The sequence below is a fragment of the Lissotriton vulgaris genome, chromosome 11 (assembly GCF_964263255.1).
Source record: "Lissotriton vulgaris chromosome 11, aLisVul1.2, whole genome shotgun sequence".
NCBI lineage: Eukaryota > Metazoa > Chordata > Amphibia > Caudata > Salamandridae > Lissotriton > Lissotriton vulgaris.
The window spans coordinates 945,095,343-945,121,859 of NC_141699.1; the positions used below are offsets into that span (position 1 = coordinate 945,095,343).

Genomic DNA, 26,517 nt, shown 5'->3' on the forward strand with positions numbered 1-26,517 from the left:
CACCTACAGGAGGGTGTCCATTAATGATGTGTGAAGTGGTATGAAGAATAAGATGGACACCTTTTATCCTGCAAGATCCGTAAGTTAAAACTGTTTCACTGGAATTCAATCCAATCAGAAGACCATAACGGATATACGAAAATGGGTTTCCTTTTTTAAGACACCAGGTCGTATTGTTAAGTTCCAGTGACCATCCAATATACTCATTACACACAACATACTTCTTCTCCATAGCTTTTGCCTTAATTGCCCAGTGGCGTTTTTCGATTCAGAAAAGGGGGTGGTGATGGACAGAGTATCTGAATTAAGCAGAACACTCGTACCCAGTCAACAGATCAGGGCTTGATCCATCACCGTTTTTTAGCTCACTGCACCATCCCAGTTCAGAACCTGGCTACATGCAAATTAGTCTGTCCCTGGCCCAGTGCATCATGGGAACAGGGCAGACCAAACTACCAAGCCCCCTTTTCTGAATCGTTTTGTCCACCATAAGTGTGGAAGGGTATCTCAGACATGAGTCCCTTGCTCACTGTACCATCAGGATTCAAGCAAGCCGGGCCGAAGACGTGGTTACTGTTTATATGACTCATCGCTTGTGGTGGGATAAGGACACTCACATTGTGCAAAGTCACTCATTACTTGCGGCAGGTGAAGTACTCGCACACCACAATGTTGTTGTCCCCACCCTGAGCCAAGAGCAGCTCTCCCTATGCTCCTGAAGCGGTGATCTCTCCAGATGGACCGCTTGCACCCTGAGACAGGCACATTCCTCTGCCTGCATCACCTTTTATTCACATTTCCCCTATCTCCGCTCCATCTCAGCTTCTTGCCGGTCTCTCTTCCCCATTTCTCTCTCCTTCATCCCGGACTTGCCATTCGATGTGCCTCTCTCTCTACCCCAAGCCTTCCATCTATTTTACACGCTTGCTTACTACCTCACCTTTTACAACATCCCACCCTTCCAGTTCTTTTTCTCTTACATACTTCGGCCTTTTACACTTCTCCCTCCTTCCTGCTCACCTCTCTTCTGGACACTTGTACTTTCTCCTGTCTTCCTCTCCCCTCTATATTCTGCTCCTTTTAACACATTCTCCTCCCTGTTCTCGCACCACAACTCTTCCCTTTCTCAGCAATTGCTGATCTGTCCAGAGCCGCAGCACGACTCAGCTTGCCACTCTCCACCGTAACCACCTCTGCCTCCCCTTCTTAGCAGGAAAATTATTTTTTCCAGCAAGTGCAGCCAGCATTTGACAACACGTTCCTCTCCCACAGCTCTTTCAATCCTGCTTCCCTCCACTGGCACACAAAAAGATTTCACTCACCCCATATCCCGCTCACAACCATAACTTAGCATCTGCACCAATGCCTCCTTTGACTGCATGCCCCAGTGTGTAGCAATTGTATAGCAATTCAGTTCCTAGCAGCACTGCAGCCAGGATAATGTGCTGCATGGCTAAACACTTATAAGGTCCTAATGGCAAGACCTATTGGCTATGCCAATGCTTGTTGACATGGTCACCTCCACTTTTTGCCTGGTATTTGATGCAGTTGCGACTGAAGTGCACTAGGTTTCCACTAACCAGGTCCCCAGTTCTCTTTCCCTAAAACTAGGTAATTGTTCAATTGTACCTCAGTTGGTAAGAACATTAGCCCACTCTGTAAGTCCCTAGTAAATGGTACGTCTGGTACCTAGGGCATGGGAACCAAAAACATAAAGAAACCCTAATCACTGACATCTACCACTCGACCTCCTTAGGACCGATGAAGATGGATCTAATATTTCACACCGAAAGACCCGAATATTGGATCTCCACGATCAGAACGCGGATGCTCATCGCTAAAACTACCTCCACTGCTCACAGCTGCAAACTAACTGCGATTCTTCCGCTCAGATCAGCTGGCAGAGGTTATACTACCGTGACTATCTTCACCAATGGCACAGTCCTCATACAAGCCAACAATGATAACCTGGAAGCTTTTGACTCCTTATTTCCCTCTCTCAAGGCAGCCCTCCCTACCCCTCCACACCTCGCCTCTTCACCCTCACCGACCACTCTCTCACCACACAGAGAAGACCTCGACACGCCCCTTCTCGATCCACTCACAGCCCGCCAGGCTCCCCCCCCGCCCACCATATCTCATCCCCCTCGCCCACCCATCCACCACCAACAGGAATCCCAACCCTCACCCCCCACCCCGCCCTCTAACCATCTCGCCCCCCCCAGCCACAGCCACCGACCACCGCCTAGGACAATTCCCTTCCTGCCAACAGGCAGTCCCCAGCCAACGAGCCTCCCCTCTAGTCTCCCCCATACTCTCAAACCCCCACTGTCCAATCCTCCTCCTGTCCCTCTCCCTATCTCTCCCATGTCTAACCCCCCCCTAGCCCTCTCCCCAAACCTCCCCCTCCCACTATCCCGATCCCTATCTCTCAACCCACCCTCTCTAACTAACACGCTCGGCCCCTCCACAGCTGCTCACAACCCCCCCATTGACTCCATAACAAAGCGGCTCACAGTTCTTGAAAACCAGGTCGACACTATCACCCAAGGCTTAATAGAAATCCTTCTTAACCTCGGTATAGCCTGCAAACCCCACAAACCCCCTCTCCGAACCCCCCTCCCCGCCAACGCCAACACCTACACCACCCAGGGGCCCACAGTAGCCCTCAATGCCCACCCGATCGATCCATATCCCAAGGACCCGGTTTCCAGTCCCAAAAAATTCAAACACTCCAGAGCCCCATGCACCAGGCCCCCGACCACTATCTCTTCTCACTCCCTAGCAGGCTCAAAACACCGGACCTCCAGACCGCGCAGATCAGAAGCTCCTATGTCAGACAGAGAAGCAGCCTTACTAGCCACTACCTACGACCCTACCATCTCAGTTTCACCTAAATCTAAAATCCAAGTAATCACGAGCTACCGGATAGACCTACCCACCTTCAAACGACAGAGATTACCAGTCCTCACCGCTATACCTAGAGAGGCTAAAGACAAAACCACCAGCAATCAGGAGAAAATCACCAACTGCCTCCTAATCAACTGCAGATCGGCCTCACTACATGCAACGGACCTAGCCGAAGCTATCCTCACACATGACATTGACGTTGCGTTCCTCACGGAGACCTGGCTAAACAAGGCATCTCCTCCCTGCCTTGACATGCTGGTACCTCCTGGTTTCTCCCTCATCTCCAAAGACAGGATTGATCAACGAGGAGGTGGGGTTGCTATCATCCACAAGGACAGCTGGAGCATCACAGAAACCTCCTCCTTCGAGTACAACTCATTCGAATATCTATCCGCTGTCATCAAAACCAAAGACAACGACTCTCTACTATGTCATCTACTCTATCACCCCCCGGGCAGAAACAACGAGTTTGGAGATCAACTATCCAACCTGATTGCACAAGTCGCCCTCGGTGATTCCAACAACATAATTCTTGGTGACCTGAATCTCCGATGGAACGAAATCCACAACCCTCTAATCAAATCGCTATCCAGCCTCCTCGCCGAAAACAACCTCACTCAACATTGCACTGAGGAGACGCACTACAAAGGAGCCACACTGGACGCCATCATCGCACAAAAGAACTCAATCACGGTCAACCACATACTACCTGTTGACTGGTCAGATCATCAAATGATCCTATTTCACATCAATCACCCCATCATCCCGCTCAAACCTCCCCAAGACCCCCCCAAATGGTCAAGAAACCTCTCCCAAGTACCCCAAGACATTCTAGAAGGCCAACTAAGTTCACTTCTTCCAGACAACTCTTTGCACCTCTCGACCAATGATCTCATCCACCACTACAACTCCGAGCTAGTCTCCATTCTCGATAATCTAGCTCCACTAAAGCTCAAAAGAAGCCGTGCCACCCCTTCTAGAACCTGGTTCAATGCGGACCTCAACGCAGAAAGAAGATCCTTGAGAGCCAAAGAAAGAAAGTGGAGAAACAACCCAACAGCCATCCTTCGCTTACAACTAAAAACAGCACGCAGGAAATACAACCACATCAAAAACAAGAAATCCAGCTTCTTCCGAGAGGCACTAGCCAATTCCAAAAACAGACCTAAGGAGCTCTACAACATTATCAGACGTCAAACATCCAAGCCTCTGCCCTCACCCCTGCAGGAGTCCAAAGAACTATGCGATAACTTCGCCACCTTCTTCAACGACAAAGTCCTAAAAATCGAATTATCTCTAGACATCAACAACTCACTCCTCCCGAAGGACAACGCGGCCATCCCTCAGGCCCTACCTTCCGGCTCCTCCCCCCTCCGTTGGCTAAGCTTTCGCCACGTGCAGGAAACTGAGATAATCTCGCTGATCTCGACCTCCAAACCATCAGCTCACATCTCAGATCCCATTCCCCCCTCACTAATCAAAAAAATGAAGCTCACCTTAGCACCTATCTGGGGCAAAATCATAAACAGCTCCCTACAAAGTGGAGTGGTCCCCGACTGTCTAAAAATGGGACAAGTCACCCCTTTGCTGAAAAAACCCGGTCTTGACTCTACTGACTTGAACAATTTCAGACCGATATCTAACCTCCCTCTACTTGCCAAAACACTGGAACGATGCGTTCTCCTTCAATTGACTCATCATCTGGATAACATCAATCTCCTAGACCCCCTCCAATCCGGCTTCAGACAAGGCCGCAGCACAGAAACCGCGATGCTGAACATCATAGACGATATTCACGGTTCCCTTGACGCTGACAAATGCTGCCTCCTCATACTCCTTGATTTATCCGCAGCTTTCGACACGGTGGACCATAGGCTCCTCATCAAGACTCTGCAAGTAAGAGCTGGCCTCGGCGAGGTAGTTCTCGATTGGTTTTCCTCCTTTCTACACAACCGCTCGCAAATAATAAAAATGAAGAACTTCACCTCCGAATCCCAGCAAGTCAACAGGGGTGTCCCCCAAGGATCAGTACTTTCTCCTCAGCTCTTCAACATCTATATGGAACCGCTCGCCAAACTACTCAGGAATGCCAATATCCACTCCCACCTCTACGCGGATGACACACAGATCTACCTGGAAACCTCTTCTATTAACGACATCCACCGAGTAAATGCAGTCTTAAATGATGTTCAAGATTGGCTGACAAAGAATCACCTGAAACTCAATCCCGACAAGACCGAAACTCTTCTCATCTCAAACAAAGAAGACAACCCTCAAATCATCGAGTGGCTGAAGTCGATCGATGCTCTTAAAGGTTCTCTCACGCTAGCTGATTCCGTAAAATCTCTGGGCTTCACCTTAGACCCCAAACTAACCTTGACAAACCACATTAAGAACTCGGCATAAAGCGCATTCTTTAACCTCAGACTGCTGAACAAAATCAAACCTTTCATTCCCAACAAGGACCTCAAACTAGCCACGCAATCACTAGTTTTATCTAGACTGGACTATGGGAACTCAATCCTAACAGGCATCCCCAAATCACACCTTGCCCCATTAAAAACAACATTGCATGCGGCAGCAAGAATGATCACAGGATGCAAAAAATCCGACCACATCTCCCCTGCACTCAAAGAACTTGAATGGCTCCCGGTGGATATGCGTAGCACCTTCAGAACGGCCTGTCTAACCCACAAGGCCCTCCACACCGGAAAACCAGAATACCTGGCAAACAAACTCACAAAAGCTGGCCAAAGTAGAATCTTGAGAAGCTCTAACTCCCTGCTGCTCATCCTACCAAAAACCAGAAAGAAGAAAACTGCGGACTGCTCCTTCTCAGGAAATGCCCCCAAAATATGGAACTCTATCCCTCCGCATATCAGAACCATACCGTCCTATGCGGAATTCAAGAGCCAACTCAAATCCTTGTTCCTCATCCGTTCCCTAGGTCCTCGGTAACTAGGATCAACATCCATCCCCAGAACTATGTGAGAACTCTGTATCCTATTGCCAAGAAGTCCTACTGTACGAACTGTCATTTGATGATCACCTTTATTTGTTACTTGTCTTTTTGTCCACCTTCTCATGCCTTTACTGTAAAGCGCTCTGCTACCTTCGGGTCTTGTTAGCGCTATAGAAAACTTCTAAATAAATAAAAAATAAAAAGAGGGTCCCTAAGGGCTACAGCATGTATTGTGCCACCCGAAGGGGCCTACCACCAAACTTGTGCAGACTGTGATTGCAGGCTGCGTGAAATGGTACAATCAAGTGTGAGAACATGACATGACACATACCCTGTGTGCCATGCCCACAAATACTGCATGCATTATATGTAAGTCACCCCTACAGCAGGCCTCATAGCCCTAAGGCAGGGTACATTATATTACATGTGAGGACATATCTGCATGAGCAAATATGCTACTTTGCTGTCTAGTATATGTACTAGGCACTGGCCATTACAATTTCCCCTAGGTATGATTGCTTCTCTTAAACCTATGGTGATTGGCATTAAACACCTTGTCTTAATAAATCAATATTTAGACCAGAATTAGTTTTATGAAAACATGCACCCAGAGGGCACCTTAGTAGTGCCCCCTGACAACCTACCAGCCTCTTAGTGTGCTGGCTGACTGGTATCGTCCAGCCTGCCACCACAGAAATTTTTCTGACCCCCTGCAGGTAGAGCCCACACTCAGCCCAGAATCAATGCCTGCTCAGGAGGAAGGTGTTCACACCTCTAGCAGGATGGCTAGGGATTTAGCATATCAAGGCCAGGAGCTTCAAAGCCCCTGCCTCCTTTGATATGCCAACTCTGCTTCCCTTAGTCCTGGCCGATGCCACTTTTCACCCCCTGCCCTGAGGCCCATTTGTCATCAGGACAGGCAGGAAAAGTAGCTATGCAAGGAGGCGTGTTGCTCTACCAGGCCAGTCAAACCCTTAAAGTGGGCTGCCTAATGTGCTCCACAAAAGAAGGGCTCCACCATCTTGTTTTTGGTGGAATTCGGAATTCTGGGAAAGGGTTATGCCCACTCTCCGCAGTAAATAGTCATATGGGGGGTCTAGTGACCCCAAGGATATGTAGCCCATTGGCTACTGCCCTTCGCTCCCCTGATAAGTAACCCTTTGGCTACTACCCTTTGCTTAACTTAAGGCTCCTGAGTTCAGTATTTAGGTGGGCCCTGACAAAAAGAACTCTGATTCATCTGACTCAAGAAGGACAAAGAAGAGCTGAAGGACGCAAGAGCAATGGACTTGGTGACAAACCCTGCTTTCCTCCTCATGTCTGGAAAATTACAAAGACCCAATTTAACCTGCAGCAGTGCAGTCTACAAAAGACACAGAGAGCTGTCAGCACTTCACTACCCCTCAGCTTCTCCTTTGAAGTAGACAAGCCACTTGCCTGCAGGCACCAGCCATGAAATCAGGTTCCCCAATCTGCTGTCTACTGAGTCCACCAATGCAGCAGCGGCCCAGGAAGATTTCCCCATTCTCCAGGAGGCATATCCTTCTCCCCACTGATTTTTGAGCAGCCAGATCCCCCAGGTATCGCCCTGCACCAGCACCCGAGGTACCACGGCCTGTTGCAAGTACCAAGACTTGTTTGTGTTCAGACTGAACACCACTGTTGCAAACACTGACCTGCTTGTCAATGGACTTTACCAGAGGTCACCTCCATGCAAGAAATCGTCTTGCTGTTTCTCTTACCCTTTCTTCTGCAGGTGCACAGTGAACCGTGGGTGCCTCAAACACAAAAACCCACTGGACAAAAGACCTATGCACCTGATCTCACCACCTCAAGTCCATTGAAACCAGTGGTGTCTCTGTGGCCTTAGACCCCAAGAGTTAAGCCCTCCGCCCCCCCCCCCAACTTGTGTTCTACTGGACTGGTCTCCCAGTCGGCTTTTCAGCCTCTTTCCTACAGGTACTTTTCCCATTGACTTCAGCATGCAGTGTCCGAGGCTACCACTGCTGAAAGCATCTCAGCACCTGTACAACCCAGGGCAGGTAAAGCTGAACTCTTGGTGCTCTTTTAGACCTTAGACTATATTCACCTTAAGTCCACAAGAACAGTCATGTAAGTTGTTTGCAAATGACCCCATGCAGTGAATGTTTCTCCAATAGGATTAACATTACCGCGTTCGAGGCTCATGCCTCAGATCAGATGGCTGTCATTTTCTGCTGTTTCTACTGTACAATTTGATAATGTCTAAATTACTTACCTGATTTAAGATGTTTTTGGTGTCTACAATTCTATACAAATTGTATTTCTTCTAAATTGGTCTCAAGGTTTTTCTAGAGTGTCTCATTTATTGACTCAGTGTGTACAATAAATGCTTAACACTACCCTCTGATAAGCCTAAACTGCTCACCTACACTACCACAAAAGAGAGCATTTGAGATTATTAATGTAAGCCCTGTAAACCAATAAAGGTTGTCTGGACTTTCTACATAGTGTACCTCATTATGGTGCACTATATAAAAAGCCAGCGTCCTACATGTATCGTGAGCAGTAACTGGCCAGGCCAAGAAATGAACGTATCATAAAATCATTGTGTGGGAAATCAGCATTTGACAGTGCTTGTACTTTTGCAGGATCAGGTGTCATAATCCTAATCTGAAAATATATGGCCAAAGAACTTTACCTAGGTCTTGTGGAGCTCACACTTGTCTGCATTCCAAGTCAAACCTGCATCAGTAAGTAAACAACACACTTGCATGAGAGGTTTATCGTGCTCCTTATAAGGAGCTCCAAAAATCAATGTGTCATCGCTATAATTGAGTGCATTCACAACAGGCTGTATGACATGTCGAATGACACCTTCGAAAATTTCTGCAGTCGAAGACGCACCAAAACTGAGTCTCTTGTAGTTTCAAAACAGCCCAACATGTGTAGAAAAGGTTGTAATATACCTGCAATTTAGTTCGAGTTCCAATTGATAACATTTATTTAAATCAAGACCAGACCTTTGCACCATTCAGTTGTTATTAAGTCCTTAATGTGTGGACTTGGATATCATTCTCATTCAGTTGCTTTATTTGCTTGACGCATGTCAACGCATATGCGTACAGCTTCATCTTTGTCCTTTTTGGGCACTACCACTGTGGCAGACACACATGGTGTAAGACCAATTGAAAGCTCAATGATATCCTGCTTAAGCAATGATTCAAGTTCTTTTTCAACAGTATCTTGTAAATGGAAAGCAATTAATCTAGGTCTCTGAGCAAAAGGACCGACCTCTTCATTAATATGCAACTTTACTTTCATAGTCTTATGTTTTCCCTAACCATTAAACAACAAAGGGATTTGACTTGATATTTTGTGATAAACTTTCATATCGTAGTTCAGATACCAGTCCCATATCAGCAGCTGTGCTGAAACGAAGCAGACAGGCACTTAACACTGTACCATGAAACACATGGATGAGTGCTTGCAAGTTAATTTTCTTTTGTTTCATTTTCGCCACAAACCATTACTTTTAATGGGTATCGATGCATACCATGTCTATACTTTGGTTTTCGATGGTGCAAGTCGTGGCACTGGAATTACTTCATAGTATTCCTCTTCAAGCATTTATCGATGCACCACTAATGATGATCAAAGGTACCAAGCAACCATTTATTTTCAATGTAATCTTTGGAAAATGTTTGTATGACTTTATTGGTTTGGCATATCAAAATTTATTTGACTGATAGTTTTCCTCATATGGAGCCAATCCAACATGCGCACATTTCTCTGAGGTAAACATTTACATGGCACAAAGATCTTCCTCAGTATCCTTTGAGATTGAGGCGGAAGAACTGCGATGTTTTAAAAACGATCGACTTCTTTCAGTGTCAATTTGCCTCAATTGCAATCATTGCGATAGCTGTGCATAGCATAAACCATGTAATTTAAAACAAATCCTAAACCTCCCACTATTTAAAATACATATGTCAGTCACTCAAAATTCACACATGCCACTCATACAAAATCCATACACTCAGTCACTCATACTATAAAAAATGTGTAGAGCCATAGCATGGAACATCTTCAACAATCCACCTAAAAGGGGTCATAAAGACATGCTAATAAGAATGATTGATTCCAAAAGTATATTGATAACTCGCCTGTTTTAACATCTTATTACATACAGTATAAATTGTCTGTTTTTCTTTTTACATATAGATTATCCTTATACAAGTTATAATCTTTGATTGGTGTCCCAGTGGCTCTAGCGCTGGTGTAGAGGCACATTTTGATGCCAGCGATCAGCCGACCACCCATCATCTTCAGGGCACACTCTGATGGTTTTCCAGATAAGTACCCAATAAAAATAAAGAATGGAGGAAGCAGAACAATGTGGCCATAACATAGATTCAATCTGTTTTTTCAGGGGATGCACTGATTTGATGTCAGGAAGAAATGGAACCTGAATATATTAAATTCCTGCCTCAAAACCAAAGTGTGAAGTGATTGTGCTGCACTGTGCACTTATATTCTTTACTGTTTAAACTCAATGTAGAAGTACAAACAAGAGTGTGGACGAAAATACCCTTTACCACAGTGGCTACAAAGTTTAGAGATGGGTAACAAAAGTTGGCGGCAAGATTATATGTCACGAAACTGGCATCATCAAGAAAATGGCGTCAGAATCCTGGTGTGGCGTGCACTCCCACTGTGAAGGAAGAAACAAGGTAAGGAGTAAGACACACCACCTCGGAGAAAAGAAAGTGACGTGTGGAAGCACTATACTATACCTTGTGGGGAAAAGAAGGTATTAGAAAAATATGTGCAGCGCAATATTTGCGGCAAGCAGTTCTCCAAAGGCACTGCAATAAAGTATTTACATGGGACAAGTTCCATGGGGAAGCACCTAGAAGCAATTCATAACGAGCTCTACAACTGGATGATACAGGAGAAAACGGGTGTAGCAGGACAGTTGACCTCTGCAGCATCCTTGGGAGAACCATCATCCGCTACAGTCATTACAATACCAGCTGTCTGCGAAGAACTGAGTTACACGGTTATTCACTGCACGAAATGCCACATGGTTGTCACTGTAAAAAGTTCTTCTGTGGGTCCATTCTTGGATACAGTGAAGAAGCATCGCTGGTAGGGTTCTTTTTGTTGCTTTTTTGCAGCTGGCGACTACATAATATTTTTGAAAAGCTGATGCCACTTTCCCTCTCCTCCCGTCACGCCCATTGTGTCTGAAATTGGACAGTCCTGGCTGTCAAAGACAGGGAGAGAAGGGGTTAATCTCTACCACAGCCTCTTCCACATAGGAAGGAGTCCCCTCGGACGGAGGTGGGAGCCAATGGGAGAACAGTAAAGAGGGAGTTGGAAACCAAAGGGTGAGCTGGAAGGCAGAACCGGGGGGATATGATGGGATCCCCGGAGAACGATCTGGCATTTTCGACTCGGAAGGAAGAATACGTAGCAGCACAGAGGACCGGACGAAGGACGAGAGCAGCAAGGAGAGCAGAGGAAAGTAACACGGAGCCCAGCCCCGACGTCATCTTAGAGCCGGAGGAGGAAGCAGAGCTCTGGACAGAAGAGTGGTGTATGCCCCCGTGGATGCTGACAAGCCACCGCAATCCAGGAGGATTGTGGCTGATGCGGTGCGTGACTCTGGAGGAAGGGACGAGTAAGGGAGGGGGTTGAGGGTATTTAGAAAACTGGGCACTGTACAATTGCCAGCACAACCGTTTTTCACCTGCACTGTATATATTGACAGCACAACCGGGCTTCTTTTCACGTGGCACTCTGTGAACCTTCCTACACTCGTGAGCATTTGTGTCCCGCTTAGCGATCCCTCATCATAGATTGGGTATTTCTCCATTATTTGGATTCTCCTCCCTTTTGAAACTGTTACTTTAACTTTCCCCTTTTTGACCACTCCTCAGTCTGACTCAATCAGATCACCAACTAACCCATAGAAACCCACGAAGGGTGCATCCTATCTCGGTGAAGGGTTCTCTTGAGACTCAGACCAGTTGATTTACCGCCACCTCTCTTTGTATTCTCTTCTCCTGAGGCTGCCGGGTTGTGTGACAACATCGAAACCACCGGTTAAGAGGTTACCATCCCTGAAAACATCCCAAGGACCCTACAAGGAAGAATCCTAGGAATTGTCATTGCACCAATCTTCAGGACATTCAGAACCTGTCAGCAATCAAACTTGTTCTATGTAAATAAAAGCCTGACTAGGGTGAATGTATGACATTGTTCTGCATTCTGTCCATCAACTGTTTTTGCAATAAAAGCCTGACACCATTGATCCACGAATTCGGCCTCCTCGCTGCTTCTTTCGCCCTTCCCTCTCACAGGGCATTAGTAGATGCATTAATGTTTGGCTGGGTGTGTCAGTTTCTGCATTGCTATATGCCAGGGTGTGTCAGTCTATGCATCGGTGTATGTCAGTGTGTGCCTGGTTGTGATATTGGATCACTGTGTGTATCAGTGTCTTCACACTGTATGTCTGGGTTTATCAGTGTCTCCACTGGTGCGTGCCTGGTTATGTCAGTGAATGCATGAGTGTGTTACTGGGTGTGTTAGTGTTTGCCTTAGTGTTTGCCTCGCTGTGTCAGTGTAAACTTCAGTGTCTGGCAGGGTATGTGAGAATATGCATTAGTGTGTGACTGAGTGTGTTAGTGTATGGATGAAAGTTTGCCTGGATGTCTTAGTTAATGCATTAGTGTGTGTTTGGGTGTATTATTGAGTGCATTAATGGCTGGCTGTTTCATTGCCTGCTGTGGTGTCTGTCTGGCTGTGTCAGTATCTGCATTGGTGTATGCCTGGGTGTGTCAGGGTATGCATCAGTGTGTGCCTGGGTATATTGTTGGATGCATTGTTTGTCTGGCTGTGTTAGTGTCAATACTAGTGTAGGGTTGGATGCGTAACTGGTTGTATCAGTATGTATATGGATGTATTAGACGCTGTATCACTGTTTGACTATATGTCTACGTTGCTGAATAAATGTGACTGCTGGGAGTGTAATTGCTTGCATGAATATGCACCTGGGTGTGTCAGTTTCTGTATCAGAGTGTGGCTGGGTGTATCATTGGTTTTATCAGTGCATGTTTGGGTATGTCAGTGACTGTATCAGTGAGTCCCTAGGTGTGTCAGAGGTTGTATCTGTGAGCCTGGGGTGGTCAGTGGCTGTATAGATGACTGCCTGGGTGTTTTAGTGTCTGCATTAGTCTGTGCATGAATGTGTAGTTAAATCAGTGTGTGATTGGGTATGAGAGTAGCTGTATTGGTATCTGTTTGGGTGTGAGAGTGAGGGCATCAGTGTATATCTGGGTTTAAAAGTCACTCTATTGGTGTGTGGCTTGATTTGTGAATTACTGTGTGAGTATGTGAGTTGGTGTATGAATGGCTGGCTGTATGTATCAGTCTATCTAAGTAACAGTTTCCATGTGTATATGGGTATGTGACTGACTATTGGACTTTGAGTGGTTGTATGAGTGTATGTGTGGGTGTGTGGGTGTGTCAGTACCTGTGTAAATGACTCTATACGTGTGCGAGTTCATGTATGAATATTTGTGTGGGTATGTTTGTGGCCCATAGTTAAAATTACCAGGATACATTATTATAACTTTACAAATACATTTTATTAACACATTACAAAACAATCTAAACACCACAATTAACAAATAAACATAACTTAACCTATTTAAATATTTACACACCTTTGTGCACAAGTACTTCAGGAAGCAAAAAACTAAGTGATGGTTGGAAGCATTTTACAATACTGGCAATGGAAAAAAATGTTAGATAAATAGCTGTACTACAGTACTTACAGCAAGCAGTTATCCAGGGCCAATGCAACAAATTAGTTACATGGGACAACTTCTATGTGGAAGCACTTGAAACAATTCCAGAGAGGGGCACAAGTAAATCATGCAGGGCAGAGTAGGTGTAGTAGGATAGTCCACCTGTACAGTACTCTTGGGAGAACCACCACCAGCTGCAATCATTATCACAGCAACTGCCTTCAAAAATGGAATTGAGGTGCTTACACACTGTGTGAAATGTAATGTAATGTGTCTTGTAAAGGGCACTGCTGCCCTGAGGCGACGTGGCGCTGTAGACCACTGGGGAACCCGTCCTGGCTATCCCTGTGAGATGGCCCTACTGGGTATCTCCAAGGTGAAACCAGGCATCCCCGGGGAATGTGGGGGCTGTTGTAGAGATGAGGCAAGCTAATGCCCAGAGATGCCGAGTGTGATCCCTGGTTAGAGTAGGCACAGAGGCGAGAATTATCGAGTCCGCTGACCCTGGTCCATGACCCTGCCACGTGGGGAATTGAACCCTGGTCCCGGGCCGTTCTCTGCTTCCGGGTCTGTCGCCTCTAAATAGTAAGCCACACCACTGCCACAGGATTCTCACCATCCAAATGTGTTCTATGGATGCATTTTCCCTTTTTCCTGTTCAGATTCAGGTTCAATACTCCTCCCCCAAAAGTGATGTACTGTTGAAAGAATCATCAATGAACATAGGGGAAAAAATATTCATAAAGCTTGTACAAAAAAACTTGGTTTCCAACTCTGCACTGTGTAGAATATATATGGGATAACTTAATTTGTTTACACAAACACATTGAAACATTGAAGACTTCAAATTCGAGACACCAGGAGGACTTAGCTCTTTGGATTTACTGGAACTTTAAGCACATATTTGAAAGCATGCCGTCCTTCATCTGCAACAAAAAAATCTACTTTCTGGAGAAATTACTGATTTCTTTACACAAAACGTACCAAGCAAGAGGTGCTCCTCATATTCATATGCTCTTGTGGGTAAAAGAGCAGTATATTATTGTTAGACCTGTCTGGCTTTTTGGCGTAGTCCCTCCTATTTTTTATTAATTTTGTCCCCTTTTTGCCCCTCATACCCTTGATAATTTTTGTCCACTGACTTTTTCTAGGTGTTGGCCCAGGGGATAGGTGTTCTTTTCCCCCCTCATAATTTTTCACCTCAGGCCTAGAGGCCTGTTCTGACAGGAAAAGTTGGAACCACACAAAATGGTGGCTACCAACTGCCCTAACTGTCACACTCAGAACTTGGCCATAGCCTAGCATAGGGCGTTCTAGAACCTTCTGGTCCATTCTGGACCACTGAGGGTCAGCCTATATAAGGCGGAATGCGGGGCAGCCATTTTGTCTACCTGAGAGAGTCAGCTGGAGGACAGGCTGTAGCTAAGGGTGGGAAGAGGCTAGTCATAGGGTTGACCTCCTGGACTGGGAAGCTGCCTTATTGAATCACCACACTGCCCCCTTTGGGTTACTTGTCCTGACCCCGCTGTTGAGGGTTACTGGAGACCCTGGGCGCCTAGCTTGCCCCTTGTCTAAACCATACAGGGGAAGTTCTCAGGAGAAGGAGACTGCAGCGCTGCGGAGCGCAGTCCTCTGCCCAGAAAAGGAACTTAAGGGAAGTGATCCCCAGAATATTATTACAGGGTCTGAAAGGATTGAGAACCGGTGAGGAGTTTATTGCCTCGAATCACGAGTTATTCCCCCCTTTTCCCTGTACCTGGGCTGCCCTGGCTCAAGTGAGCTCCCTGTGACTGAAGTGGGGGCTGGGAGCGGGCTCTCCTCGAAGTGCTTCGTGGAACACTGGTCGTGTGATCGGGCCGCCTGTGTGCCTGTGACCTGTGGGGGCGGCGGACGCTGTGGTGGAAGGTCGTTCCTCTGCGCTGTGTCCTTTCAGCGCTAACCCGGCCCGAGTAGCGAGAGAGCCAGTGTTTGTGGGCGGGGCCGGAGGAAACAGAACCGAGCAGTCTCCAGCCGAAGCCACTGCTCGCTCGTGCATGCCCGGTCGCACCGCTTCCCTTCAGGAAGGCGGAGGCGGGACCAGGCGGGGAGGCGCCGAGAGCCGAGCAGAGGCTGTGGCGTGTTGCATCGTCTTCCCCGCTCGAGCGCCTCACGAAGGGGCCGGCTCGAGCGGGAAGGGAGGATTGTGTTCCCCGTTTTGCCTCCGCACCAGCCTAAATTGAGCAGCTGACTGGGCGGAAGAAGGTCGATTCGGCAAACGAGACCTGTGAGGAGCCACCGGTCAACAGACGCGCGGTGACTGGAAAAGCCGTCTCAGCAGTACAGTAAGGAGAGGGGTCCTTGAGGGCTCTGTGCAGAAAGGGGGAAGAGTGGAACCAGCCAGACAATAACTGTTAAATTGCTCACCTCCCTTCAGTCGTGTACAGGAAGTGGGGAGTAGTTGGGGGGTACAAGTTTTGGAACTAGTATTGCTGGTGCCTGCTTTCCAGAAAGAGACATCAATTCCTCATAGGAAGGGTGGGTGCTTTCATACAAACCTGAGTTTCTAAACCCCCTTTAGGGCTGTCTACCTGTTGTGGGGAAAGTCACTTACAGTGGGAGAAGGTTTAGAGCACTACATCGTATCTACGCCTAATTTAGAATGTTAGAATCTGAGTAAATGTACTAGTGATGTGAAACTGATGATTTTAGTTGGCATTCCTGCTGGGACTGTATCAATTGCTTGTCTATATTGTATTGAGCTATCATCTCTAGAAGGAAGTCATAATAGCAAAGTTTAAATAAGTATAGAGCTTAATGAGATGTACTGCTAATTCTGTTTAATGTGGTGATTTGATACTTTTGAAAGTGCCATTATTGATTTCCTGACAAATGTAATGTAATTTGGAATCTGACTGATAATTTGCTTAGCAGTTTAAGAGGTATAATTGCTGATACTAAAATATCCTGAAATGTCCTAAGCTGTATATTTTGAAAACAAAGAGGAAATTATTTTTATAAAGCAGTACTTATTTTTCCACATTTTGGTGTAGCGTTATCTTTTTGTGTTATTGTGTGGTTTTACTGTTGGGTGGTCTGCAACCTTCACACTGTGCCTCTGAAATGTATGTCTTGCCCTAGGCCAGGCTACCCCAGGTTCTAACAGTGGACCACTCCAAAAGGCACGGAGAAAGAAAAGCATAAAGCTGGAAGTACTGCACTTTCATTCACATATATGTCCAAATGATCCAGCGTCTTACCAGCAACAGGTGATCCAACACCATATACTCACCTGGGCCCATACACACATTCACAACAACCTGGCAATAACTGCTGGGGTCATGTTTATGAGTTTTTACCATATCAAGATTAGTTACCTCTGGTTCCTAACTAATCTTTCACTGATCAAAATGTTCTTTCCTCTGGTCGATGGACCATTAGTAGAACTAGTGAAATGACATGAATCAACTTTCTTTCAAATATGAATGATCAGAGTCAGGAAATATTTTAAATCTTTATCTAAGAATAATTTCATGTGAACCACTTGCAAAGTACAGAACAGTCTCCATTTCTCATAGGAAGGAAGATTCAATAATACAACTATGAAATGCATACATTTATACTATGCATTGACTATGCATGGAAAGGAGAGGATAGAGAGAAAAGGACAGAGGCACATATACAGACATATAATTATGTTTACCAAGTATGGTGTAAAAACCAACCCACTGGCCAAGGAGCTGGGAAGGGTCCCCAAGGATAGATCTGGCGACCGAAGGCTTCAGGTCAGGAATCAGGACAGGATAGATAGATGACCTCTCTACCACCCACGCTTGCATTGCACCTCTCTTTGACACTCTTCCTCCTCGTGATTCTTCCGCAATCTTCTAGATTAATTAGTTTAAAATAAATGGTTCTGCAATCTGATTCTTCTTCAGCATCTCTCGTCACTCCGACAGCATCTCGAGCTCTGCAGCATTCACCATATCTCCCTCTAACTAAGAACTACCTCAATTATACTCTTTGGTATTTATGTACCACCCATTAATGTTTCAAACTTACAAAGATACTAACTCCGATTGGGGAGGCAAAGGAAGGTGATCATCACTCCATACTTATTTTCCAATATAGTCTTTCGGTTCTTTGGGCTAAATCCCACCCCTTCATTTTTATTCACCAGTCTTTATACCCACTGCATTCACATTTTAATTGTCACAAGTTTGTAAATGTTCATGCGCTTCCATCCGTGTCAGTAGACTGTCGTTCCGTTTCCCAGGATATGTATCCCTTTTCGACTTTGGATGGTGTTCAAGAGTCACATCACTTCTTCCAGTTCAATTGCACTACACATGTGCAGCAATCAGGAGGAAATAGACTTTGGTTCATGCAAAAGGCCCATTTATACTTACTATTGAAAGAGTCAAAAAGACATGTTAAAATCAAAAACAAATTGTTTTACTGTATACCACCTATCTCTATTCTAACCCCATTTACTTATTAATGCTTTCCCCGCATTAGCATTAGTAAAATAGATTGTTTTAGTTTTCAGCAAAGCAGATGACAAGCATGTGAGTTTCGAAGCAGCTATTTTATTAGTAACTTCAATTTCCTCAAGCGACTGTACGTCATACTACGTTGTTGCAGTAGGCGCGTGCGCACTAAAGTTTTTCCATTAGCGGCCATTTTAGAATCTTGCTAGAGTTACTTATTAGTAAAACACACAGGCAAGCTTCTTTTTCTTTTGTGTCATCTGTTGTGCATATTAATTTTACACGATACACGGTTAATACAAGGTTAGAAGTTACGTGAGCGGATTGTGTCCGAGCAAGTCTTTTCTACTAGTGCTTGCTCCATCAATCCCCATTCTGATGGCATTTTAAAGCCATCACAAAATTACCCATCCCTAATCGGATGCCAACTTTAGCATTTCTCACTTTCTTTCCCTTCATTCTTGCTTTCATCTTTATTCTTTATTTCATTCTTTCCTATAATGTTCCTTTCATTTCTTCTAATTGTATCTCTTTATACTTTCTTTTGGTTCCCTTTCCATTTATTTCATATCTCCTTCTCAACTTATTAGTGCAACAATTACACCATATTATTATTGACAAAACTATTATTGCTGTACCTACTAAAGGGAAAACTACTTGTCCTAGGAAACTATTCCCTATATTAGTAAACAAAGTCCCTACTGAAGAAATACTTTTTGTTAGTCTTTCCCATACACTGTGAACCTCCAGTGGTTTTAATTCTTCTTGCATTTTGTAATACTTTTTTATATATCCTTTAATTTCTGTGCTTTAACAGACTCCACCTTCTTTGGCCAATAATATGTCAAGCGCAAGTAGATTCTGCAAAACCCTAGATCTAATTGCAACCATTTCTGTAATAATCATCAAGAAACCTCCAGCAGTATCAGTCGAAAGACGATCAACTACTGTTGACAACTGACAGATTCTATGTGAATTTAAAACGACTCCCACTGAAGGTATCAATGCACTAAATATGTCACCTATTATTTCTGAAAAACGAGCTCTTTCTTCGTGTTAGCTTATTAGTGTTTTCATTGCTTCCAGTGATTATTTTTCCATGATAAATCTTCAGAAATACTTTTCTGAAATAGCAACTTTCGTACCACCTTGCAGACAGCTTATAATAAGCTTTATTCCCACACACGTAGTAAACTCCAGGAAATACTGGATCAGATCCCCCTTTTAGTCCCCAACCTCCCAAAATTAGGAAGTTATGTTCACATTCACTGGAACCAATAAATACGTTATTAGTCTAGGGACATCGCAGCATGAGCCTTGCCATCTGTATAAATTCCCTCTTTCTCAGCCCATGGTGGAACAAGGTATTTCTATTCTGTAGCTTTTCATTGGAAATCCTGCCTCCTCTCCAACTAAATTTAAAAACACTTTCTCTTCTTCACCTAATGAGCATGTTAGATTGTTTTTATGTGCCTTTTCTATATCTAATGACTTCCTCGTTAGGAAACATTCACCATAAACTGTGCATCTAGACTATTGCGTACTGGATTCATATTCTATTGAATAGGAATTTCTGTAAATACTACATCTATATTACAATAGTAATATTGTAGTTTTCCTGTTCTATAAAATAAACTTGACAATATACTACATGAAATACCATATGTTAAAGGTAAATGATGGTACGTTACTCCCTCTGCTACTGAAGCAGGTAATTTCATACAAACATAACAATCACTAATCTCCATTGTGTCTACGTACTGAAACAACAACTTTGTAAATACATTTAATGAGGTGTCATTATCTGTTATGGTGTGATGTAAATCTATCTCATCTGTTGCTTCTAATTCTACTCGATCTCCTTTCTGGTTAGCAATCTTTAAATTACTGTTTGTATCATTTTTTTGTCCGTTGTCATAAGATAAGGAACTGCTATCGTTAAAAATAGCCATACTAAGATCAGTAATAATAATCTATATATGCAAGCTCTACAACATTTCTTTACACAACTTTGATTTGATCTTTCTGCAACCCTGTTCTCAGCCATTTTGACTCACGAAGATTCCTCTTTTCTTTAGGTACGAATCAGGATCTTAAGTACGTCAAGGAGGCCTCACTTCCCCTTCATCAATCTGTTTGGAATTTTTTTCTTCATAAGATTCTTCATTTAAATCTAGATTCTCGAATTCCTCAAGAATCACGTAAGTCCATTCAGGTCCCTTGAATTTATTGTTCAAGATCTTTAATCTTGGACTTCTTTGAATATTTTTAGTAACTGACTTCTCAGTTTGACTGGTAACTTCCTTTACTTGTTCTGGGTCTTCATTTGTTTTTCTCAAGTGATATTTCAACCTTTTGACTTCCCCTGGCCAATTATCCTCTTGTCTGACCCGTTTAAATTGCACTTCACTTTGACCTTCTTCGTTTTTTTAACAAACTCTTTTATTCTCGTTATGTTGTGGCACAACTTGATTTCCTCATCTTCAGTGTTTCTCTCTACCTTTCTTTGTTCAGGTCTCGTCTTTGTGGCTTTTTCTGCCTGAACCCATCCTTCTTCTAACTGTTCCTGTTCGGGTACTCTTAGACTGTTCTTCTTCTTCCCGAACTAGTTCTTCTTTTCCTAGCTGGTCCTGTTCAGGTCTTACTACAATTGGATCTTCTGCCGCCTGAACATTTTCTTCTATGCCTGTCTGTCCCTGCTTAGGTCTTTCGGTTGATCTGTGTACTTGAGTATGTTCTTCTGTCCTTATCTGGTCCTGCTCAGGGTCTCCAGTTTCTTTGTTCACTTCTTCCTGAGCGTGTTCTTCTATACCTATCTGGTCCTCTCTAATTTCCTGGTCCTCTAATATTGTTCTACTCCTTGTTTTGATAACCACCTCAGGTATGTCAACCACTGGTATCCAGTCCTCCTGACTTGTGCACGATTGTTCTCTATCAGTCTCTCTAGAATCTTGTGCTCTAGATTCCTTGACTGCACAACCTTCAGCAGCCTCAACTGTTTGAGTCAGTTGCAGTCCTTCTCCATCAGGGGCTGGCATCCTTTTTGCATGACTGGCATGTATCCCTTTTGGCAAACCTGCATGCTTCGCTGCTATGGTGGTGACTAATATGACGTGTCGTGGTTCATCCCAACTGGGTGCTAGGCACGACTCTCTGGTGTGATTCTTTACCACCAGCAAAACACACAAAATGGACGGAATGTTGCACAATTGCAAAACATTCACCCCCAGTCAAAGACTTGGGTTTAATCCATCGTTATTTTGCTCACCAAGCCACCCCAGTTCAGACAAGGCCATATGCAAATCAGTCTTGACCCTGTGCCTCATGGGAACAGTCCAGCCCGAACTGCCAAGCCGGGCTGGACTGTTCCAGGATGCTTGATTCCGGTCCAGGAAAGACATGGCTTGGCAGTTCGGGCTGGACTGTTCCCATGAGGCACAGTGTCAAGGCTGATTTGCATATGGCCATGTCTGAACTAGGGTGATGTGGAGTGCAAAAAAACGATGGATTTAGGCCCAGATCTCTGTACTGGGGTGAGTTTATGACATTGTTCTGCATTCTGTCCATCAACTGTCAAGTCAAGTCAATTGAGCTTTATTTCGATTAAGAATATAAATCATAAAAAGGGAACAACAATCATATAACAATACATTTCATTTGCAGTAAGTTCAATATGTACAGATAAAAACAATCATACCAAGTCTTGCCGGCATGGAGCTCGATTAAAAAGTAGTACTATTATTCTATGTTAAAAATACGAGTCTATGCGTATAGCTTCTCGCTTTTAGGTTTTAAGACTTAATTGATAGTTTTAAAAGTTCACTGAAAGTTCAATAGGTGACTCGTTATTAATAGACAAGTGATTAACTTAAAACGCTCTGTCTGACCGTGCATTTCAGAAAGTTCACGACAAAGTAGGTTGTCCTCTCACCGTCCAACTGCTGCAGAAATAGAAATGCTAGACTGCATTGTCTATATCCAGTTTGTTTTAGTAGTGGGACCAGCCACTTTTTCCTGAAATCGTGGAAATATTTGCAGAAGAGGATGGTGTGCATGGTTGATTGTGAGGAAGTGTCGTCGCACGGACACAGCGGGAGGTCTTTGGCCCAATTATTTCTGATGAGGAATGTGACCAATCGATGAAACAAGTTCAGCCTAAACCTTACCAGGAGATACCTCTCGTAGCCTGAAGTGTTGAGTGTGAGGTATGGCTGAATGGAGGCAGTCGTTTGTATTTGTAAGATACGTGCTACTGAAGATTTTGTTGCCTCTTTCGTTAGTCTCAATTCTTCTAGGTGGGATAAGCATTCCGTTTTTACTGCCTTTCTTGAGACTTCAGACATTGAAGAGAGATCGTAATAGTACCTCACCCATCCTAGGTCTTGAAAGAACTTCTTTATGTAGCACAGCCACCTGGAGTTGTGGGCCTTGTCCAGTGCTAGGCAGTCGGTAAGAATAGACTGGGTGAGAGTCGCTTTGTCGGACCTCCAGATTCTATTCCATAATAGTATTGGTTCAGCTTTTGCTAGATCAGTAACATGTGGCAGACCCAACTCTATATGGCAGGCCATAGTGCCCGTGCTCCTCAGGACCGCCAGAAGGTACCTCAGAAAGGAATTTTCTACTTTCTGAATTTCAGGTATCGGCGCAAACCCCCAGAGCCCGGCTCCATAGAGAGCCACTGATAGACATTTGGCTTTGTAAATCTTAACTAATTCACAGGGAGGTCTCTTGCCTAACTTTCTAGATAAGTTAACTAGATCTGCTGTGGTTCGTAGGAAAAGTAGTTTTCTGGTTTCTACAGCTATGTTCCATGCTAGTTTGTTATCTATCGCTACACCCAGATACGAGTAGTTTTGTGTAGTCTCTAGTTTTTGCCCATATAAGTGGATATCCTTCACTTTTCGTTTGTGTCCTGTGCCTGCTCTCATAACAAAAGTTTTGCAAGTGTTAATTTTCATGTCGAGCCCTGCCATAAAGGCAGAGTATCTGTCCATACTCTTTTGCAGTTCTAGGGGGGTACAGGCTAAGATGATAGCGTCATCCGCATAGAGGAGAGCTGGTATTGGTCGGCCATTCACCATAGGAAGGTCATGAGCTCCCCTGATCATCGCATCCTCCAGACCGTTAGTATAGAGAGTGAAGAGGAGGGGAGCCAGGACACATCCTTGCCTAACTCCCTTTTCTACAGCGAATTCCCTTGTTAGTTCCCCCTGCACCCCATAACGAACTCTAGCTGTAGCATTAGAATAAAGTTCCCTCAGAATCTTGAGCAAGTTTTGTGGGATGCCCATATCACTCAATAGAGTCCAGAGTTTCGAGTGGGACACGTAGTCAAACACGGACGAAAGGTCCACGTAGACCATATACATGTCTCCCCTTTTAGCATATACATATTTATCTATTAATAATGTCGGATACAGAGCCTGCTCTATGGTCCCCAGCCCCTGGCAGAAGCCATACTGTAGGTCCGAGATAATCCTACCATTTTCGGCCCAAACCTGAAGTCGCTCGACTATTAGTCGTCCAGCCACCTTTCCCAGCGAGTCCAGGAGTGAGATGGGACAATAGCAGGTTACCGACCCCCTATCTCCTTTTTTAGGTCGAGCTCTCGACCTATTGTTACCGAGTTCCTTGTGAAGCGACCTCGATCTGGCCACGAGCGCCGATTACACCTCGTGGACGCGCCCCCTGGCCCCGCCCCCCCAGCCGTGCACATCTCTTGCTCCAACTGTGCACAGCAAGGCAGCCTCTCGCCTCTCAATCACGCGCACACACACACACACACAGAGGAGTGCACAGAACCCCCCCCACCCCACACAACTAAGCGGCACACTCAGACACATGCACACACACATTCCCCCACCAATACCACACACTCCCACTCACCTGGCTCTTTCCGCGTGTCACTCTCCCCCCGCAGCAGGTCAGTCTCGGCATCGGCATCAGGCTCCATGTCTTCTCCCGCGATCCTTCCCTGCTTACGTGCACGCTCACGGCGGCGTCTCGAGCTCTCCAACCTCGTGCACTACTCACGCCTGAACCTGGGGAACGGGATCGTTTTTGCGGTGTCTCGCGCTGGTGCGCGTGCAGCAGTTCGTTTAAATCTTGTTGTTTTGAGAATCTGGTCACCCTATCCTCCTGGCAAAGCATACAGAAGGCGCTAACCCTTGTAATGAAGACCACTGTTTTCCTTTCAAACTTTTTTGCATAGTTATATGTGCTACTGCATCCGAGAGCCGAGATCGCGGCATTTGCACAAGATCACACAATGCGTCCAGCGCACATGCCGGATTAGTCCCAGGCTATGACTTTACAAGTGCATAGCGCTCGCTGCCTAAGCCCTGGGAGCAGGCGGCCGTCCCAGGAGCACCTGCGCTCTGTTTGCTCTTTTGTGGCTGAGAGGAGGAGGTGCTGTGGTGCCGCCTCGCTCCAGGCTTCCCGTTTGGTTCCTGCTCCGGCATCGAACATGCTTTAGCGGTGGATGAGCAGCGACAATCCTGACTGGCAGCAGAATGATGGGCAGGGCAATGGGCGCCCGACTTATCTAAGCCAGGCCTATCCCGAGAGATGTGTGGCGGTCAGGCTAGCAGTACTGAAGCAAGGATGCAAGCAACGAGAATGGCCCTGCTGACTGCTGTTGCGGTAGTAAACTACAGGAATTATCACGAGTCTATGGACACATCAGGGCTGCGAGCACCGGTGCCATTGTTCCCGCTGCACCCATTGTAGCTATACTCCTGTACGCCGGGCGCAGCCATGAAGGGTGATGGGGTTGGGTCTTCTCGAGCTTTATTTTCACAACCTTTTCAACATCAAAGGCCTGCCTCATTCAAGCAACGCCTGGCAATGCACGTGTACAGGCAGCGCCGGTGGTACTTTCCAATATAATTAAAAAGGCAGGGAAGTAGTTGCTCAATGCTGACGTCATGAGTTTGAAATCCGGCAAAGCCAAATCGGTTTCTCATGCTTCCGAATCGATAAATCAAGCTACATTATATAAGGGGATAAACACTGGTAATTTACAGTGCTTACAAAAGGAATTGCGGTAATAAACGCTAGATGAAGATAGCAGGTTATATTTCCCTCTAAAACAGAATTCATTGAAAATGTGCAATCGGATATTTGAAGCTGGTAAGACACAGCAGAAGGTGTGAGGGAGCCACAGGGGTCTGTGCAGGCTTAAAGGTACCGGTATAAATTGGGACAGTGCTGGCTCGGCTTCACCCTTTCAAGATCGAAACTATATGTGCCTTTCGGTTGAATAATGAAACCTGCTTGCCTCATGCGCAGCGAGACCTGCAAGTTTTTGAAATCCCCTCAATAAATCATCGAAATCGTTTTAATGGTGGGAGTCAGCTCTGTGTAGCTGCAGCGGCCCGGTGGCACGCGTTTTATCATCACAACTGGCCACACAGACAGTAATCCGTAAAACAAGGAGTGGCGACCTTTCTGTAACTAGAGGCCCCACCCTGCATTTGGAGAGCCCACCAGAACGTCACAAACCAGTCCATCCAGAGTCCATCTTTCCTAAGCCGATAATGGAAAGGGGCAAGTGTGCAAAATACAGAGGCAGACGCTTATACCCAGCAATTTACAGTGGCATTTCCTTTGCCTCCGCCTACCAGACAACACGTGTCTTCTCTGAGGCTAAACAACTGCTAGCACAGTCGCAAAGGACGCTTTGGTATTCACAGGGCTGGACTACTGCCCCGAGCGCTTTCAACTCACGAGACAGATCAGCAGGTCGAAGTTCAGAACTGCAGGTCGAAGGTCTCTAGATATCCTCAGAAACAAAAATGTAAAAACTTTCCCTTCAAAAGCAGATCTGGCTAACTCTAAGGGGAATGAAAACATTCAGAGGAATATTGTCGGCTGTGATTGCTTGGCCACGTTTACTTAAATACTGGGGGGCAGATTTACAAGCCCCTTGCAACACTTTTACGCTGCAGTTGCGTCACTTTTGTGACGCAGCGGCGGCGTAAACCATGCGCCACGTTGCAACTTATTTACAACGTGACGCATCTAGGCAGATGTGTCACGTTGTAATGCCCTGCGCCACATGAAACATGCGTCAGGTTTCATGTGGGCGAGGTTTCATGTGGGCGTTCTGTCGCAGGGTGGGCGTTCCCTTGCAGGAAAGCCACGTAAAACTGACGGTCAGTTTTACGACGCTGCTGCGTCAAATCCTTGCGCCTGCTTGAAGCAGGAGTAAGGAGTGAGGCACCATGTGGAGTATGGGCGGCCCCTGTGAATTGCAGGAGTTGCGTCGCGTTTGCGACACAACTCCAGCAATGAGTCGCCCGTGCGCCTCAAGATGCGTCACGCATCTGCCCCTCCTTGCACCCTGGTGCGCCGCATTGTAAATGAGACGCATATGTGG

At 45.5% G+C, this 26,517-nt stretch overlaps 1 protein-coding gene across 1 annotated transcript in view; it reads left to right on the forward strand.

The window, feature by feature from the left end:
- Positions 1 to 26,517, forward strand: part of LOC147683725 (von Willebrand factor A domain-containing protein 5A-like) — a 752,535-nt gene that overhangs the window by 527,132 nt on the left and 198,886 nt on the right. The window contains exon 20 of the mRNA XM_086944099.1: positions 20,213 to 20,335. Coding sequence (XP_086800225.1) covers positions 20,213 to 20,335 — 123 coding nt within the window. The remainder of the gene's footprint in view (positions 1 to 20,212; positions 20,336 to 26,517) is intronic.